General features: G+C 35.1%; 1 protein-coding gene and 2 pseudogenes across 6 annotated transcripts in view; 2 read left to right on the top strand and 1 right to left on the bottom strand.

Annotated features, from left to right (window-relative positions):
• Nucleotides 1-18,783, top strand: part of TBC1D19 (TBC1 domain family member 19) — a 113,452-nt gene that overhangs the window by 45,013 nt on the left and 49,656 nt on the right. For all 6 annotated transcript variants that reach the window (XM_074322099.2, XM_019743920.3, XM_074322109.2 and 3 more), the window contains 3 exons: nucleotides 3,952-4,024; nucleotides 15,527-15,565; nucleotides 17,113-17,225. In XM_074322099.2, coding sequence (XP_074178200.1) covers nucleotides 3,952-4,024; nucleotides 15,527-15,565; nucleotides 17,113-17,225 — 225 coding nt within the window. The remainder of the gene's footprint in view (nucleotides 1-3,951; nucleotides 4,025-15,526; nucleotides 15,566-17,112; nucleotides 17,226-18,783) is intronic.
• Nucleotides 6,199-9,799, top strand: LOC109453818 (pantothenate kinase 3 pseudogene; annotated as a pseudogene).
• Nucleotides 11,217-12,692, bottom strand: LOC109453817 (gem-associated protein 2 pseudogene; annotated as a pseudogene).

Raw genomic sequence — 18,783 nt, 5'->3', positions numbered from 1 at the left:
TTGAATTACATTCACACTCACGATACAATGGGCCATAACCTGTCACCAGGTTCACTTAGATTTGTAGAGTGATACAGAACAGAAAACAGCATGTCAGTATATCAGCATGCCATTATCAGATAGATCCTCACTGGAAATCCTTACATCCAACCAGATGGTACTTCTTAGCCCCCACAAGGATTGCATGCAATTGGAGGTGACAGGGTCACACAGGGAAGTCCCATATACAATGATAACCACTTCTTGCAGTGCACATGAACACAGCTTCCAAGTACTCTCAAGGGACACCACAGTAGGCAGCTCAGTCCTATGTTTTCCAGTAGATTTTTTATAATCCACTCATAGTCTTCCTTTTCAGATGTAATTTACCAGTTAAGCGTCAAGCATCATTTTTTTTTTTTTCCAGTAAATGACATTGCTTAGTAGTATAGCTGGCTCTCTTTAATTTTATTAAAATAACAAAATATAAGAGAATGGAAAAGAGCTTTTAGGAATAAAAAATATGGTATACAAAAAAAAAAAAGAAAGAAAACCAGTAGAAGAGTTAAAAACAAAGCCAAGGAAATCTGTCAGAAGACCCAGCAAAATAAAAAAGCTGAAAAGATGAAAAATAAGAGAGAAATGGTTTGGTTTTTTTTTTTGTTTTGTTTTGTTTTTAATTAGAAGGTCAATCCAAGAGAGCTAACATCTGACCAGTTGGAGTTCCAGAAAGAGAAAACAGAGATAAGGGAATTATTAAAATTTCCAAGGACTGAAAGACAGAAACCTCCACTATGAAAAGGCCCACCTAGTACCCAACACCATGGATAAAAGAAGACCCATAGCAAGGCTCCTGAAAAGAAGACTAAAAACCTTTTATAGAAGAAAAACTGAGTACATGTCTAAATATCAGGAGTCAGAGTGGCATCTGACTTCTCAGCAGCTGGAGGCTGGAAGCCAGAAGATTTTGAAGTCATGCCTCTAAAAATCCAAATGATTTCAAGCCTAGAATACTGTATGTAATCAACAGTCCGTCAAATGTGAAGTTGAAGTAGACATTTTCAGATGTACGTGATCTAAAGTATTCACTCTCATTCAGGGAGCTATTGGTAGAAGTGCCCCCCAAACAAGGCCATAAACAAAAAGAGCAAATAGAGGACCCAGGAAACAGGATTTCAACCTAAGAGAACCATTTCCAGAATGATAATGAAGACAAAGAAACTCCAGGACAAAGGCTGTGCACAGCCATTCCAGATTGGAGCAGGAGATCGGAGGGTTCCAGGATGAATGCCTGCAAGAAAAGCACCAAAAGTCCAGATGATCAGACAGGTTTGACCATAAGCAAAATTATATTGAGGAGGGCGTTTTCAAAGTTGTTCAAGGGTGTAAGAAGTATATGATTAGAGAAAATTGTCTAAGTGAAAAATGGTTTAATTATGAACTGAACGAAGTGAAGTACAAGAAAGGAAACACTTTCTAGCATATTATGTGGCTCAGCAGTGAATAATGTTTAAACGGTCATAATAATGCTAACTCTTAATATGGATTTAATCAAGAATTGATGTATAATTATATTGGAATGATGGAGAAAGGAAAAGAGAAGTACATGAGCTAAAATCCTCATTTAGCATAAAAATCAATAGATATCTGAAACTGGTAAATTAAAAATAGCAATATGCACTTGTTACTTGAAATATGGAGATCTATACCAGAAAGAAAGCTGAAAATGATTTTCCCTGGATTCTGGGTCAGTTATAAGTGAATGTGTGCATGTTTTGTTGGGGAGAAGTGTGTAAGATAGGAACTGCTATTTTGTTGTTGACTAATTTTCAAGAAACTGGCTATACTAAGAGTATGGTTAGTCCTTCTCTTCCTGTGGCCATTAGGCATAGTTGTTCCTGCCTTCACTGAATCACATGACCTGGAGATGTGATGATTCTGGCTCCAGAATGCATGGTTTATCTGTGACCCTGGTCTGTCTAGATGAACTTGGTGAGGCTCAGTTAGTCTTGTGATTCTACAATGGATGGCCCTTAAACCTAGTTCACAATGGTATATAGACGTATACAAGTTAAAAGGAAATTTCTTAATACTGAAATATATTAACTGTAAAGTGAAGTTGCTGATTAATTCCTGTTTGCTAATTCAGTCATGTGGAGGCAGCAGGTTGGAACTAAAGTTCAGTAGTGTGGTTTAATACTTATTGAGCCCTCCCCTATGTGCCACTTAGCACTATGCTAACTACTGGGGGTGCAAATGTGTATGAGGCAGTCCCCCTCTTCCAAGAGCTTCAGGATAGTGGGGAGATGGATATTAAAAATGATCATGTCAATGTGATGTGATTATATGCTTTGGTAGAGGCTGACAGAAGGTAATACATGTGCATAGAGAATTGCTTAAATCAGCCTGGAATATCAAAGAAGATGTCCCAGAAAGCATTGTGTCTTGGGTGAGTTTTGAAGGAAATCTAAGATTAGGGCCCAGGTCTACTGATGTTGAGTAAAACATAGTCCAGAGCAGTGAAATAGAAAATGGATGTTCAGAGTTGTTTATGTTCCTAACATGTCTTAGCATGAGTCTATTCTCCATTGTGAGTATAGAACCTAATACTGAAATATTTATTGGACTTAAGTCCCTCTATAGTATGAAGGTCAAATTTATTAAAAAATCAAATACATTATTAATTCTAATGATTTCAGTGAAGGATGAGTTTTAAATAAATGGAAGACAGTGCTTGAGAATGGAAGAATTAACATTAAATTTTTACCTCTTTAGTCATTAAAAATTAGTAACTTATGATGCAGTGCTTTTTTAAAACATAGACAAAAATGAAGTTTAGTTAAAAATTGAAATATAATGGCAGTTATTTAAAATCAATACAAAAATGAAATGTGCGTACGTATTAGGCTGAATAACTGTCTTGTGAGGGACATTAATAAATTACTAACTTAAATAATAATAGATAATTTGGAAAGATTAAAACTAATTCCATTTTTTTAAGGAGAAGGAAGTTTGCTTTTAGCAATTAGAATAGTAACAAAACACTGAGGCAAATATTAATAGAAATATTTAATTACTTAGGAAAGAAAAATAATATCAATAATATGGGGTTGTTATATATTTTAAGTAACAGACAAACATGATTACTTCCCCTAGACATTACTAGATAAGTAGAGGAAGTCTGGAGAATAAATCTAATTTATTAGTATTTTAGCAGAGCACTTGATGGTCTAATTTTACTTAAAAATTAATTTACGTTGTTTTGGATATTTGCAGTGTTTAGTTGACTAAGAGCTGACTGAAGTAGAGTACCATAGAAAGTAGAGATACAGAATTGTGTTGGTAATTTTAGACAATGATTGCTAGAAGATAAAATTGACAATTGCTGCATATATTGTGTGTATATTTGTGTTTCAGGAAAGATTTGAATGTTAATAGTTCTTTACTCAAAGGATAATTATAATTCTTTACTGATTAGCCTATTACCTAAAAAAGGCAAAATCAAGAACTACTTTAAAAACAGTTTTTTAAAAAAACATTGGCATCACTAATATTGGTCAGAACGCATCAAAGTAAAACTTTTTCTTAGCAGAAATTAGGAGAAAGAAAAATACTATTAAAGGCTCTACATTTGGAAAAATATTGTGTTTCTTTTCCCAATATATATAATTTTTTCCTAAAAGCTTTTATCTTTTCTATTCACGTTTATTTCACATGAAAATAATAAATGTTACATAGCAATACTTATAATAAAAAAATGTATAGTTGTTCTGCTCCTTAATTTTGAGCTAGTGTGTTACTATTTAAATGTTCAATAATGTCCTTTTCTTTTTTAGATATTTGAATGAAGCAAAGATTTGTTTTACATTGTGATTTTTATTTACACTGACATTTAGGTGAAGGTGATTTTTTTTTTAATGATGTGTAGCAAAGTCTGAGATGTGTGTTAACACTATGTGTGTTATTTTTCAGAAAGAATTCTTTGTAGAACTTGGCTTAACTACAGGACAACTGGGTATAGATGATTCCACACAAGTGCCTCCCGGTTAGTATTTCACCCATATGGCATATAATTCATAGTAAATGAGGGTGAGGTGAAGGTTGATCTTGTCATCTCCAAATTAATCTAGTAATTTTTTTATGTCTGAAAACTAAGCATGCGTTTTGCCTTTCCTTGGTTACTCTTAATTATCGAACAGAATCCTGTATGTTGTAATTATCAGAGTTCAATTAGATCTTGTCTTTTTATTTGAAGATCTTTAAAATAATTTTGAAAAGTCATTGTACATACATAAGTCATTTTGTTGGCAAAATCTTCATTGGCAACACTCATATTTCCCTTTACTGGCCATCAATATCTATTTTATTATTTTACATATTACCAAACTAAGCTAACATGACATTCTACTTTGAATACATTTAGCCTTTAAAATTAGGGTCTTTTAAACTTTAGCCATCCAGAAAACTTCCCTGACTTTTCTTTTTTGTCATAAATGCATTGCGTTTTTCATAAAAAACAGATTGATATTGAGGTATAATAAAAAGAAAGTAAAAATTGACTTAAAATATGGGAGACCTATGTTGTACTAGAAATAATACTAGACAGGAGTCAGGAAACTGTTTTAGTCTTGCATCTGCCGCTGGTCAGCTGTGTGTTGTGGACAAGTCGTTTTATGTCTCTGCACTTGTTTCTTCCTCTATAAAATAAAGAAGTTGGGTATTTATTGTTCTTAATAATAATAAACATAATAATAAACAGTTACTGAACATGTACTATGTGTTATATGTGTATTATCTCATTTTAACCTCTCAGCAATCTAGAAGGTATGTTTATTACCACTTTTAAAACTTTATTAATATGAGGTGGGATCAAACAATACAATGAATGTTTAAATAAAAAAATTTATTACAGTAAAAGACACATTGCCATTAATCCCCCTCAAAAACTCCCCCTCACTTCGAACACTCTTCTCCCATCATTCTTGCCACTTTCTGAAGCAGTTCTGGAAGTCCTCTTTCATAAATGTCTTTACTTCATCCTCCACCATGACAACGCTCCATGTCACACATCGCTTCTGCTATGGCAGTTTCTGACAAATTAAAAACATTATGGTGTGCCCTCATCCACCTTATTCACCAGATCTGGCACCTTGTGACTTTTGGCCTTCCCCAAAGTCAAAATGACCATGAAACGTAAATATTTTGAATTGATTCAGGTCATCGAGGCCGTGACAGTGCAACTAAAGACACTCATGAAAGAGGACTTCCAGAACTGCTTCAGAAAGTGGCAAGAAGGATGGGAGAAGAGTGTCTGAAGCGAGGAGGAGTATTTTGAAGGGGATTAATGGCAATGTGTCTTTTACTGTAACAAATTTTTTTAAAATTTAAGTATTCACCATATTTTGTGATCACACCTCATATATAATACATATGGAAAAGCATATATATATCATGAGAGAATGGATGAATGAGTTTTTATGAATTGTATACACACAGATCAATAAATTGAAGCCCCCTCTTAACCTCTTTCAATCTTTATCACCGTATCAAAGATAACCACTATTCTGATTTCCACCAGCATAGATTAGCTTTGACAATTCTATGAATTAAAACATACAGAAGTATGTACTCTTTGATGTTTGACTTTTTTTGTTCAACGTTATGTTTGTGAAATTCAGCCATATTGCTGAATTGTAAATCTTTTTTCTTTTTTTTTTTTACATTATAGTGTTCCATTGTATCAACATAGCACACACTTATTTATCCATTCTATTGTAGGTGGGTATTTGGGAAATTTCAAGTTTGGGACTATTCCAGATAAGGCTGCTAAGAACATTCTAGTATGTGTCTTTTGGTAAATATATGTATACCCATCTGGGAATGCAATATCTTGGTCCTAGGGTTTGCATTAAGTTCACCTTTAGTAGATAACGGCTAAAGAATTTTTAAAAGTGGTAGTAGCGGTTTACACTTCCACCAGCAATGTTTAAGAGTCATGGTTGCTCTATATGCTTGTTAATGCTGGCTATATCCCATCTTCTTTGTCTTAGTCATCCTGGTTGCACAGAGTGGTATTGCATTATGTTTTATATGATACGAGTAGAAGTGTTACCAACATTTTAAAGTTGAAGATGTGGAGATGTTAAGTAACTTGTCCAAAGTCACAAAACTAGTAAATGGTGGAACCAAGATTCAAAACTAAGCAGTCTTCCTTCATGAATGGGAATTGGTGTCTTTGTAAAAGATATCCGACAGATCCCTAGCACCTTCCACAGCGAGACAGTAGTGTACCACCTGAAAGATGGTCCTCACCAGAACCTGACTATATTGGCACCCTGATCTTGGACTTCTAGCCTCCAGAACTGTGAGGAATAATTTTATGTTGTTTATACGTAAACTAACCAGTCTGTGGGTATTTTGTTGTAACAGCTGGGAACTAAGACAACTATCTTCTACTTCTGTATGATAGCCATACATATCTAACAAAAGGAAAAGGGAATAGTAATATACCTTGAATGATATTTATGTGTTTCACTTTTGAAATATCCTAAGCAGTGTTTTAAATTATACTAAACCTTATAATAGCTATGCTTTAGAAAACCTATTTATTATTCCTTAGAGTACAGTTCTTTTTTCTTTGATTCACTCATAATATAACAAATATGTGTAAGACCCTGCTAAGGGCCAGGGACTAGTGAATACATAGATACAATGTAATCTTTGCTTTTAGGGAAGACATAGTAGAAAATAAGTTTCATTTAAGAATTGGTATGGTACTTGCTATTATTATATGCAAAGGACAACTGGGATAGAGTAGAGCACCTAAATCTGCCTGGGGGAGGTTGATAATCTCTTTAATTTATGCAGTCATTTTTGCTCTCCCTACTTCTCAATGTGTTTGTGTTTGTCTAGAAGCAAGTTTTATATTTAGGATTAAGTTTAAGTGTGACTTAAGGAACTATATCCTTTTTACTCATCTTTACAAACCTGTGTTACCTATGTTTTATCAACACTTTTATACAATTTTTATATTTGAAGTGCATTCCTCACTCACTTACCAGCTGTTGTATAAAGGTCAGGAGAAAAGTCCTTACCTTTGTAATACAGAATCCTTATTTTAAATACACACACACACACACACACACACACACACACACACACACATACACTTCGGAAACCATTTATAAGACCCATGATAAAAGGGAAGCAGGATTTGCCTTCTTTCATAAGGCTTTATGATGAAGGGGGGGTGTCATAATCTGATACTATGTCTAAATATACATAATAATGAATCTTATTAGGTATAGGTTCTACTAAATAGATTTTCTACAGCTTACTATTTCTAAAAGAAAAAAACATCTCCAGTTGGCCCAGCATTTCCTGAAGTGTGTTGCATGACGCATTCACCCAATGGCCTGTGAAAAAGACTTTGTTGTCAAATAAGGTTTGGGAAAGGCTGTGGCATATACCTTTAAAAAATATGCAGTGTGCGTTACTATCTTAAAGACTATGAGACTAAGTGAACTTTTAGCTCAGCATCTCATAAGCTCATTTTACCAGAGAACTTTTTGTTTCCAAACAAGATCTATTAACATAACATAGATGCATCTATTAACATAGTGGTTCTCAGAACATCCTTTGAGAAACACAGGTTATAGTTTGGAAATTCTGGTTCTGACCTCTTCGGGTTTCTTATTCTTGGACTAGAAAATAGCACTTAACCATGTTTCCCTGAAAATAAGATCTAACCGGAAAGGAGGCCCTAGCAATTGTTTTCAGGATGCTTGTAATATAAAATAAGCCCTACCGTATTTCCCCCAAAATAAGACCTGGTCTTATATTAATTTTTGCTTCAAAAGATGCTTTAGGGCTTATTTTATGTTAGGAGCATCCTGAAAACTCATGCTAGTGCTTATTTTTCCGGTTAGGTCTTATTTTTGGGGAAACACGATAGAAAGCAAAATCATTGTATTTCACGTAATTGAATAGTTACTTTCGGTAAAGAAGTCTTTTTATTTTATTTCATACTACTTTCAGTGATAACACACTATTATCTACTTTATAAGAGACATGAATTGACTGACAACTTTTGATTCTTTGGTTACTGAGTCTCAGCAATTATAGCTAATTAAAGTGAAACTGGTAGTTATTTTATATGCTGTCTTTGAAATAAATATATTCAAATACTTTAGTGATAGGAAATGATTATATGTTGTCAGGGCCCAAACATATAATCATTTGTTTACTTGGTCATTATATAATCTGCTCAACTACCTAATTCAGAGCCATTCAGAGTAGAATAAACTAAAAAAGTAGGGTACTCTGGTTCAAATATTCTATTTAGTAAAATCAGCTTCATGGATAATTTTTTAAATCTAAAAAGTTAGGGTCCTGGCCGCCCCTCACGGGGGTGGAGGACCGGCCCCGAGGCTGGACCTCATGTGAGGTGCCACCGCCCCTCCCTCCGGGCAGAGGGAGCAACCCGCCAGGCCTGCGTGCTGCCCAGCCACCTCCGGAGTCACCAACACTGCCCTCCTGCACCGAGCCCACGGCTGCCCCTCGCCCGTCAGCCTGTCGCCATAAAGATCAAGGATGCCAAGAAGCCCTCTTTCCCATGGTTTGGCATGGACATTGGGGGAACTCTCATATTTTGAACCTATTGATATCACAGCAGAGGAAGAATAAGAACCTGAGAGCTTGAAAAGTATTCAGAAATATTTGACTTCTAATGTAGTATATGGATCCACTGGTATTCGGGATGTATACCTTGAACTAAAGGCTTAACACTTCTTGGATGAAGAGGGAACTTGCACTTTATCAGATGTCCAACCCAGGACCTGCCTACTTTTGTTCAAACGGGAAGAGATAAATACTTCCCAACACTAGGCATGGTGCTATGTGCTACAGGAGGTGATGCTTACAAGTCTGAAAAAGATTTTTGTACAGTTGGAAATCTCTACCTGCACAAACTGGATGAACTTGACTGCTATATATAGATTCTGTCAGTTTCAGTGGACAAGCAGAGCGCTATTATTTTGCTAATGCCTCAGAAGCTGAGCGAGGCCAAAAGATGCCTTTTAATCTGGATGCCCTCTGTCCACTGCTGGGCTCCGGGGTCAGCATTTTAGCAGTCCATTCCAAAGACAACTATAAACGAGTAACTGGGACAAGCCTTGGAGGGGGTACCTTTCTGGGCTTATACGGTTTATTGACTGGCTGTGAAAGTTTTGAAGAAGCTCTTGACATGGCAACCAAAGGTGATAGCACTGAAGCTGACAAGCTGGTCTGTGATGTTTATGGAGGAGATTATGAAAGATTTGGTCTGCCAGGTTGGGCTGCAGTGTCTAGCTTTGGGAATGTGATTTATAAGGAAAAGCAAGAATTTGTTAGTAAAGAAGATCTAGCAAGAGCTACTTTAGTTACTATCACTAATAACATTGGTTCTGTGGCACGAATGTGTGCTGTTAATGAGAAAATAAACAGTTGTCTTTGTTGGAAACTTTTTACATGTCGGTACTCTCTCAGTGAAACTTTTGGCATATGCACTGGATTATTGGTCAAAAGGTCAACTGAAAGCATTGTTTCTAGAGCATGAGGGATACTTTGGAGCAGTTGTCGCACTTCTTGCTCTGCCAAAGTTAGCTAAAGTGTCAGGTTTCTCTCTGCTAATAAATGTCATCCAAGAGGAACTGAAAACCAGAGGCATTATTACTGCCTTATTTGTCACTGGGAACCAAAGGATAAAAAAGTAGCACTATTCGTGTTGATTTTTAAATGTCAAAATGGTAAGCTGCTAAATGTTGCCATATTAAAGGAGAGAACTCGGCAACAGGTGAAGTATTTCTAATTGAAATTCTTTCCCTTCTGTGTATAGCAGGTGTTAAATCCTTAAATGCAATACAGCCTTTGATTTTTGAGCTTTCTCTCAAAAAAGATTTTCTATTTATTTTATGGGGCCAACTTGACAGTACTGTATGCTCAAACACAAATCTTAACAATCTCAGAAATGTTTAACTCATAAAAATGATTGATTCTGAATGTTTGTTACAAGTCTGTTCTGCTATGTGTGTTTTGGTTACTAGTAAGCAGAAAGTAACATTCCCTGTATCAAAATTAATTGAAATGGCAATCAAAGGTGGTCATTTTTATGTGATTTTAGAAATTGTTAAGGCAATATTAGTTATTCATTATTGCAGTTTTCCTAACATGCCCCTGCCCCAAAACACATTTACATGAACTTTCCCTAGAAGTACGTTTTTCAAATGCCACAATTTAATTGAAATACTATTGTTAAATATTAGCCAGAATTTCAAATGAATCCTAGAAAATGAACGTTTGGTGATGTTGAACTTTCTTTATTTTATTAGTTAATCAGTACATTTTTAAATGTTTAATTACTTATTTGAAAGCCCATTCAGTGAGATCCCAGGACTATTGTAATGGAGTATGGTTTGCATGCATTGGTAGAGAGTTCTGTGCTCTTTCTCTACCACATTTATCTCAGGCCCAAACTCAGTCATTTCTGTTTAATTAGGTCTGAACCATCAAAGCTAAAGATTTAATTCCATTATGAACAAAATCAACAAAATCACATTTATTCTAAATGGATGTTATGGAAATCTGAAAGATGAGTTGTTTTGAAACTCTGAGATTCTGAGGCAGTAGCAGAGTTATAAAAGGATCAGTGTTTTGTACATTGTGGTAATAAAAGAATTATAGTTCAAAAAACGTTACCTAATACTGAAAAGATTAGCAAATGGAAAATATAAGTACAGCACCCTATTAAATATTGCTGTGCAAAACCTGGACATCACAGAACAGGATTGTAGAAAACTGTGTGGAAATCTTAGCCTCTGACAGGTCTCCGTCTCCTTCTGTGACCAGATCTTACCACCAGCCTGCTACCGAGTTCAGGTAAGAAGTTCAAAGTGCCTGAACATGCGCTTTCTGCTCAATAGAGCGTCAAGTGCCAAGATGGCTGACAGATTGCCAGGGAACCCAGGCTGTACTTACCCAGAGAGTCACATGGAGTTCATGACCTTTAACACACAGTGACCCCATTAATTAGAAAAGTTAACTAATCGCTGTTGTAGAATCTAACAAAAGCAATCATCAGGTCCTCTCTCAGGTGGTGGGGAGAAAGAAGAGGTAAGGAAGTTACACTGATTTTCTCTGGGATAGGGAAAACAGCTAAGTTCTCCCCCTCGTGGTATTATAGATTCTTTCCTTTTTTTCAATACAATTTTATGTGTATTCATATAAAACAATGAAACAGCACCAAGGACATTTGTAAAATTTCATCATACAGCATTGCATGTAGTTATAGAAAAACTTTAAAACTTGTCATCAGAAACTAGGTGGGGTTTTCCTAAGATACTTCAGATATTCAAATCCATACAAGCTATCTTCTGCGTTGCACAGTTTAAGACCCCTCACATAATGTTGAAGATGTGATGCAATCTGTACTTGAACTGGCATTGTACTTCCTCAGACTTTGGCTGCCTTCATCACAAGTATCTTCTATCCCTGAGAGAGATCAGCTACATCAAGATGGCTCATCACCTAAATCACATTGGTCAAAATACCTAGTAACCAAGCAGATTAATAAATTCAAAGCAGGAACCCTCTCATCATCTTTGCTGTCCACTAAGAGCCTGACTTCAGAGCGCCTTCTTGCAGGCTGTCGAATCAGTGAGTGAGCCTCAGGTGATAAAGGTTTTTCAAGACAAGCCAATAAAACATAAAGCCATCTTCCCAATTCTGGAGTAAAGTCTCTTTCTCCAAAGCAATTACTCAGATATACCAAGACACTGGTTACTGTTGCCTGATTCATTCTGCTAACAATACTAAGCAAGGGAGGAAAACCAATTTGTATATAATCTATTCCAGGATTTTCATTTTTAGTTGGTCCAACAGCCCCTGCAGCACATAGCTGTTCACCCAGACAAAATTTTTTCCAGCGTTCTTCATCTTCAGACTTTGGCATGGTCATGTTACTATCCAACTGCTGTGATTTCTATGTCTGTCCACTCTGTCGAACAACTGAAAACTGTGCCACTTGCTGCTGTTGCCACTGAAGTGTGAGGGAATATCCTTCAGGAGCAGGTTGGCATCCTGAAAGGGAAACATTCACACTTTGCTTCCTTTTCAACTTCTTTGGGTCAGTTTGAGCTACCACGACATCTGGACATTAAGCTGCTTCGATCTGGACCCGCTTCAAATATTCCTGAGGCGTCCTCAGGGGTACGGAGGGATTGAAACTTTCTGTCAAGTCGCAGAGATCCATTGACAACAGCCGGGGCATCAACTCTTCCACTGCAGACTCCGCTGGTACCCACACTGTAGTTTCCAATCCAGCCAGTCCCCTATATATTCTTTTTCATTTGGTTTGTTTTAATTTTCAAATAACTTTTTATGGAACTATAACGTGCATACTGAAAAGGACACAAAGGATACGTAAGTATACAGATCAGTAAATTTTTACAAAGTGAAGACCTTGTGTAACCTCCAGCCAGATCAAGAAATGAAATATCAGCATCCCGAAGTCCCCTTAGGCATACTTTCAGACTCTACCACCCCCCACATGTAACAACTATTCTGACTTCTAACATCATAGATCAGTTTTGCCTCTTCTTTTACTTTATAGATATGGAATCAAACACCACGTACTCTTTTGCATCTAGCTTCTTTAACTTAGTGTTTGTGAGATCCATAGTGGTGTGTGTAGTTATAAATCGATAAATCGTTCATTCTCATTGCTGTGTCATATAATCCATTGTATGCTATTTATCCGTTCTATTGATGATCATTTGAGTTGTTCCCACTATTTGGTTATTATCAATAGCGCTGCTATGAATATTCTTTTATATGTTTCTTGGTAAAAGTATATTTGCTTTAGGGTATATACCTGAGACTGAATTGCTGATTGTCTTAGGATGTGCATGTATTTAGTCTTTCTAAATGTTGCCAGTTTTCCAAGGTGGTTGTACTAATTTACATTCCTGCAGCCTTTGTATGAGAAGTTCATTTGCTCCATTTCCTTTGCATTTAGAATTGTCAGTCTTTTTCATTTTAGCCATTGTGTTGGGTGTGTATTTCATAAAAGTTTTAATTGAATTTCTCTGATGATTAATGTGGTTGAGCACCTTTTCATATGTTTATTGGTCCTTTGGATTTCCTCATTTGTAAAGAACCTGTTCAAGTCTTTTGCCCATTTGTGTCAGATAATTGCCTGTCTTTTTCTTCTTGACTTACTAGGAATTCCTTATATATTCTGCACACAGGTCTTTTGCTGGATATACATATTACAAATACGTCTTCCAACTCTGTGGCTTATCTTTTTCACTCTCAGCAGTGTCTTTTGACGAACAGAAGTTTTAAAATTTTAATTTGGCCTAGTTTGAGTCTTGTTGATCAATACTTTAAAAACCAACCTTTGCTTCTTACACATGATTTTTTTAAATGGCATTTGTATAGTGGGATTTTACCTAAGTAGTAGTAAGTCTTTTTCTTTTTAGATTTGCTTTAATGGTGGATTACAGTAGAAGTAGGACTTTGCAAATGAAGCTGACAAATATATTTATAAATTGAGATTTAATGACATACAAAATTATATTAATTTCAGGTATACAACATAATGATTCAGTATTTTTTTACCTTTATTAAAAATAATTCCAAAATATTCAGATGCTATTTATGGTTATAATTCTGAGTATTAACTGTTGGTATTAGCTATAGTCAATATATCAGTATTTCCAAATAGTGAATGAGGCACAACAGTAGCATTTGGAAATCAGATGGAAATATTACCTTCTGAAATTGTAGCTAAGAAGAATCAACCAAAAAAATGATACAATAAGCCACCTGCAGAGTTCACCCACAATAGTGAATGTTTTATAAATAAATACTGGGTGTCACCAAAAATTACCAGGCAGATGCTAATCAAAATAAAACTGATGTACAATAGATTGAAACTCCAGAATTTATTCCATGCTTATGGCAATCAAGAACACAAATGTTTGAAGACAAGGATTCTTTTTTCTATCTATTTAGTGGATTTGTTGCCCCACAAAGAGATCCACTACCTCAGCAAGTACACAACTGGGTCCAAGGAAAGAGTCCTAAAAATGACTCTTGGGCACTAGCTCTTCCTATTAGAAAGCTATGCCCTGTTTATACAACCAGTCTCAGTGATCTGGGCGGATGAGTCTCTCATGATAAATTAAAACATTGGACTTCTGGCTTATACATTTACTTGTTATCTGTTGCTTATTGTGAGTCAGAACCCAGGACATATTAATCCCTGAGGGAATTGACAAAGGAGTGTCCACCACGTGCGTAACTGATGTCTGGACTCTGGAGTGGGGAAGCTCCAGCAAATTCCCTAACCTGCCAAAGGAAAATAAACATACTAGTCAGTCCACGAAGCATAGAGAGTCCCAAACAAGATGAACCCAAACAGGCCCACACCAAGACACATCATAATTAAAATGGCAAAGTTTAAAGACAAGGAGAGAATCTTAAAAGCAGCAAGAGAAAGGCAACTATTAGTAGTTACTTTCAAGGGAACTCCCATAAGATTGTCAGCTAATTTCTCTAAAGAAACTTTGCAGGCAAGAAGGGATTGGTACAAAATATTAAGTAATGAAAAGTAAGGACCTGTAACCCAAACTACTCTATGCAGCAAGGCTAGCATTTAAAATGGAAGGAGAGATATGCAAAGTGAAATAAGTCAGACTGAGCATGATTCAATATTTGTATATATTGCAAAATTATCACTACAGTAAGTCTAGTTAACATCTATCACCATGCATACCCGGTTTCCCCGAAATAAGACCTAGCCGGACAGTCAGCTCTAATGCATCTTTTGGAGCAAAAATTAATATAACTTGGTCTATATTATATTATATTAATTATATTATATTATACCTGGTCTTATAGTAAATAAGAGTGGATCTTATATTAATTTTTGCTCCAAAATACGCATTTGAGCTGATTGTCTGGCTAGGTCTTATTTTCGGGGAAACACGGTAGTTACAGATTCTTTTTTCTTATGATGAGAACTTTTAAGATTTACTCTCTTAGCAACTTTCAAATATGTAATACAGTATTGACTATTCTCACCATGCTGTGTATTACATCCTCATGACTTAATTATTTAATAACTGGAAGTTTGTACCTTTTGACTCCCTTCTCCCATTCCTCCCCCCCACCCCACCTCTGGCAACCACCCAAGGTTTGTGGAGGTTTCTAAGGCAAAAAATCAAAGATGAATGGGCAGAAATGTTTTTGTGTTGTGAGAAGATACTCTGTTTTAACAAAGGAAAATTATCAATTTTTTCTTCTGATTAAATGTACTTAACTCTCTTAATTTCTATAAACTTTAAACAACTTAGAAAAAAGATTTTTCTATATACAAATTTAAATATTCTTATAGTTTTCTACAGAGCCATTCAGCTCTAAAAATAATTCAAAATAATATCAATACCAGAAAAAAATATCATTATAAATGTGTTTAATAATTTTATTTTATTTTTATCATTTTTAGAACTGTTTGAAAATGAGCATGTACGTATTGGGCAAAAAGGTAAGCTTTTAATTATATTTATTATAAGTTCTGAAAATGAGACCATCCTAAGCAGACATCTGTATCACATACCCCAAATGAAATTTAATCTCTGAAAAGCTAAAAGCCTAAACAGGAGTAATATTTAACTATTAACACACAGATAATACAATGGGAATCTTTATAAAGAGGGGAAATGCATCATTTGGCTTCATCAATAAATGTCAGATGAAAAAGTCCACAGATGGTTCACTGAAAAGGAAATATAATAGTAAATGCAGATACACATTCTTCAAGGATGTTAGCTTAATCCATTCAGCAATAGAATTTCATTTTAAAATCAAAGAAGCAGGTTCTCTCTTTGATGCGCCCGCACACTTCTCATTAGTGTTAATGGGAATTATGCTCCTGCATCAGGAGAAAATGTAACCGTCACACGTCACCCTTCCCGAGGACTGTTCTAATGGTAAGACTTAATAACCGAGGCGGCTCCACTGTTCCGGGGAACAATTTTAATCCCATCTTCTGAAGATTTTTTTCCTTGGTTTTGTAAATCGTGTTTTATCTTTGAAATATGAAGTACAAATAACTCTTTGTGTCAGAATGAACCTTCTATGGCAATTTTATTGTCATATTCTAAGCTCCCTAGTTTAATTTTTCAAAATCATGTTAACTGAAAAGACGTCATTTGTATGATTTGACATTTTCATTGAACACAGTGGCAAATTTAAAATGTTTCATCTTTTTTTATTTCATATCATCTCTTTGTTTCATTTGGTTTGTCATTTTCATTTAGTATAAGATTTTTTTTTTCTCTTTTAAGAAGAAAATACAAGAAACAGCACTGTTAGACAAATATCAGCAGTTGTCTAGTATGTCTTTTTTTTTTTTGGGGGGGGAGCTTTATTTCCAGACTGAATAGCTGGTATTTTCATTAAAGAAAACAAAAATGAAAATAAAAGTATAATAGATTGATTTTGTGAATTTGGCTGCTTATGAATAAATTTTGGCCTTCTTAAAAGGTTATCAGATCTTTTTGAGTTTTCTTTAAAAAATCCCTCTTTTCTGTTGATTGTGGCAGATAGGTAAGAAGTCCCCTAATAGAATGGTATCTTACATTCTTTGTAATTCTTAGCCATAATACTTCAAATACCATACTACTTCCAAATACTAGAACATTGATGACTTAGTAGAATATGCATAAGAGATTTAGGGTTTCCGTAGATATGACTTTACTTGATCATGGAATCCAAAACTGATTATATACATGCATCATTAGTTTCAGATTCATGGAGCTGTGGTTAAAGCAAAGTGGTCACAAGGTACCTACATTAAAAACTTTTACCAGGCAGGGTAGGAAGTGGAGGAGCTTAAGGCTTAAAACTTATATGGCTGGAAATAGGGCCACATCAAAATTCGGAGAGTAGAAGAAGGTTGCCGAGACAAGATGTATTTATGGTAGCTATCAAGATGAAATGTTAGCTTTCCAAAAGATTGTCAAGTAAAGATTTCAGTGTTATTTATTAAATGATGCATTTTCTAATGAGATTTTAATATACTCTTGCCAGTTCTAGTGGAACAAGATAGCGCCGCTGCTCAACAATATATCAGACAAGGGAGTCCCACGGCACTGAGAGCTGAGTTATGGGCGCTCATTTTGAATATTTCCAGTCAACCTGAGGTAAGAAGAAAAAGGGATAGGCCAAATCTGAACTCGTGATATTTATTTTTCAAAGGTCAGTTATTCAAAATAGAAATACTTTTGCTTATTAGCCTAATATTTATCCTTTTTTTAATTTTCACAATTACTGCAGTTTGAGTTCTAAGATAAGAGTAGCATAATTTAATCACAGTGTGCTTAACGTAGAAGTTTTTGTTATTCACAATTAGTTGGTGTGCACTTACACATTCATCAGAACAATAAGGAAAATTTTAAGGGCTGGAATGTGCCAGTTTAGATCAGTGAAGATGTGTGGTAGAATTGGGCCGTTAGAATAAGGAAAAATAAAGACGGGCAACTCATATAAGTAAATGAATGCTTTGTCCCTACAGTTACTTCTGAAATATGTACTGTTTTTATGGTTCTAAAAATTGACAGATTATGTGGGAATATTTGTATTTTAAGTATAAGAACAGTTTATTTTAGGAAGTATAATGAATATGAAGAGAACTCACCAGTGGACAGGTAATAGATTCAATAAAGAAAAACTATGTAAGACATTGATTGTTTTTAAAATACTTTTAGTGGTAATTTTTTTCTTAAGCTCATTAATCATATAAGTCACCCATTTAAATATTTGAACAAATAGAAAACTAATAGTTCCCCAGCTTAGTGGTTAAAAACCTGGGTTTTAGAATCACATGGACCTGGTTTCAACTCCTACTTCTCCCAACTGACTTGAAATGTGTCACTGAGTGAGCTACTTAAATTTCTTCAAACCTAAGTTTACCCATCCTTAAATATAAATACTAACATATATATCACAGAGTGGTTGTGAGAATTAAATGAAATAATGTATGTGAGCCTTTTAACACAGTGCCTGACCAATAAATGGTCACCATTAATGGTATTAATAATAATTGCATATTGCATGTAATTATGTTATAAATTAATTATAACTTCCTCACCTTTGCCAATCATGTGTGTGCGTGTGCATGCGTATGTGTCTGTTACATCTACTGCTGTGAACAGCACTAGCAAGAATCATTTGCTTCTTTTTCAAAAGAATAAAGCTTGTGATTCCTTTCAGAGCAGTTTTAGACCAAATGATAGTGCTGCTCTGTTGTGGTGACACTTTAGAAGTAACAGTTTTCAAAACAGTTTTGAGTGTGTGTTGGGCATTTTTTGTGAGTGTATCGACCCTTGTAGAATGTTTGTAACTCTTGTCCTGATCTGTGTAGATGACCTACCAACTTCACTGGTCCAGAGCTAGATGAACAAATCCTGTCTCTTTGCAGAGGAACTAACTACTGCCATTTCAAAAACGTTTAGAATTTTCCCAGAAATATCATCCTAGAATAAAAATAGTAATCTCAGATAATAATCGTTTATTATAATCATCAAAGGCATATTTTACACTTGAATTTTGGAGCTAATAGTCATCTTTATTTTCTAAATGCAAAAGGACAAGTCTGTAAATAGAAATTCGTATTTTCAGAAAAGTAACCTTGATTTTGTTGAAAAAAACACTTTCCATCACTCACACTTATTTTCAGCTATACTAGTGTGACCTCAATGA

The sequence above is a fragment of the Rhinolophus sinicus genome, chromosome 1 (genome assembly GCF_057876585.1).
Source record: "Rhinolophus sinicus isolate RSI-liver-muscle chromosome 1, RSI-T2T, whole genome shotgun sequence".
NCBI classification, from domain to species: Eukaryota; Metazoa; Chordata; class Mammalia; order Chiroptera; family Rhinolophidae; genus Rhinolophus; species Rhinolophus sinicus.
Note: the sequence above shows the minus strand (reverse complement) of the source record. Positions and strands in the feature narration are given on the sequence as shown.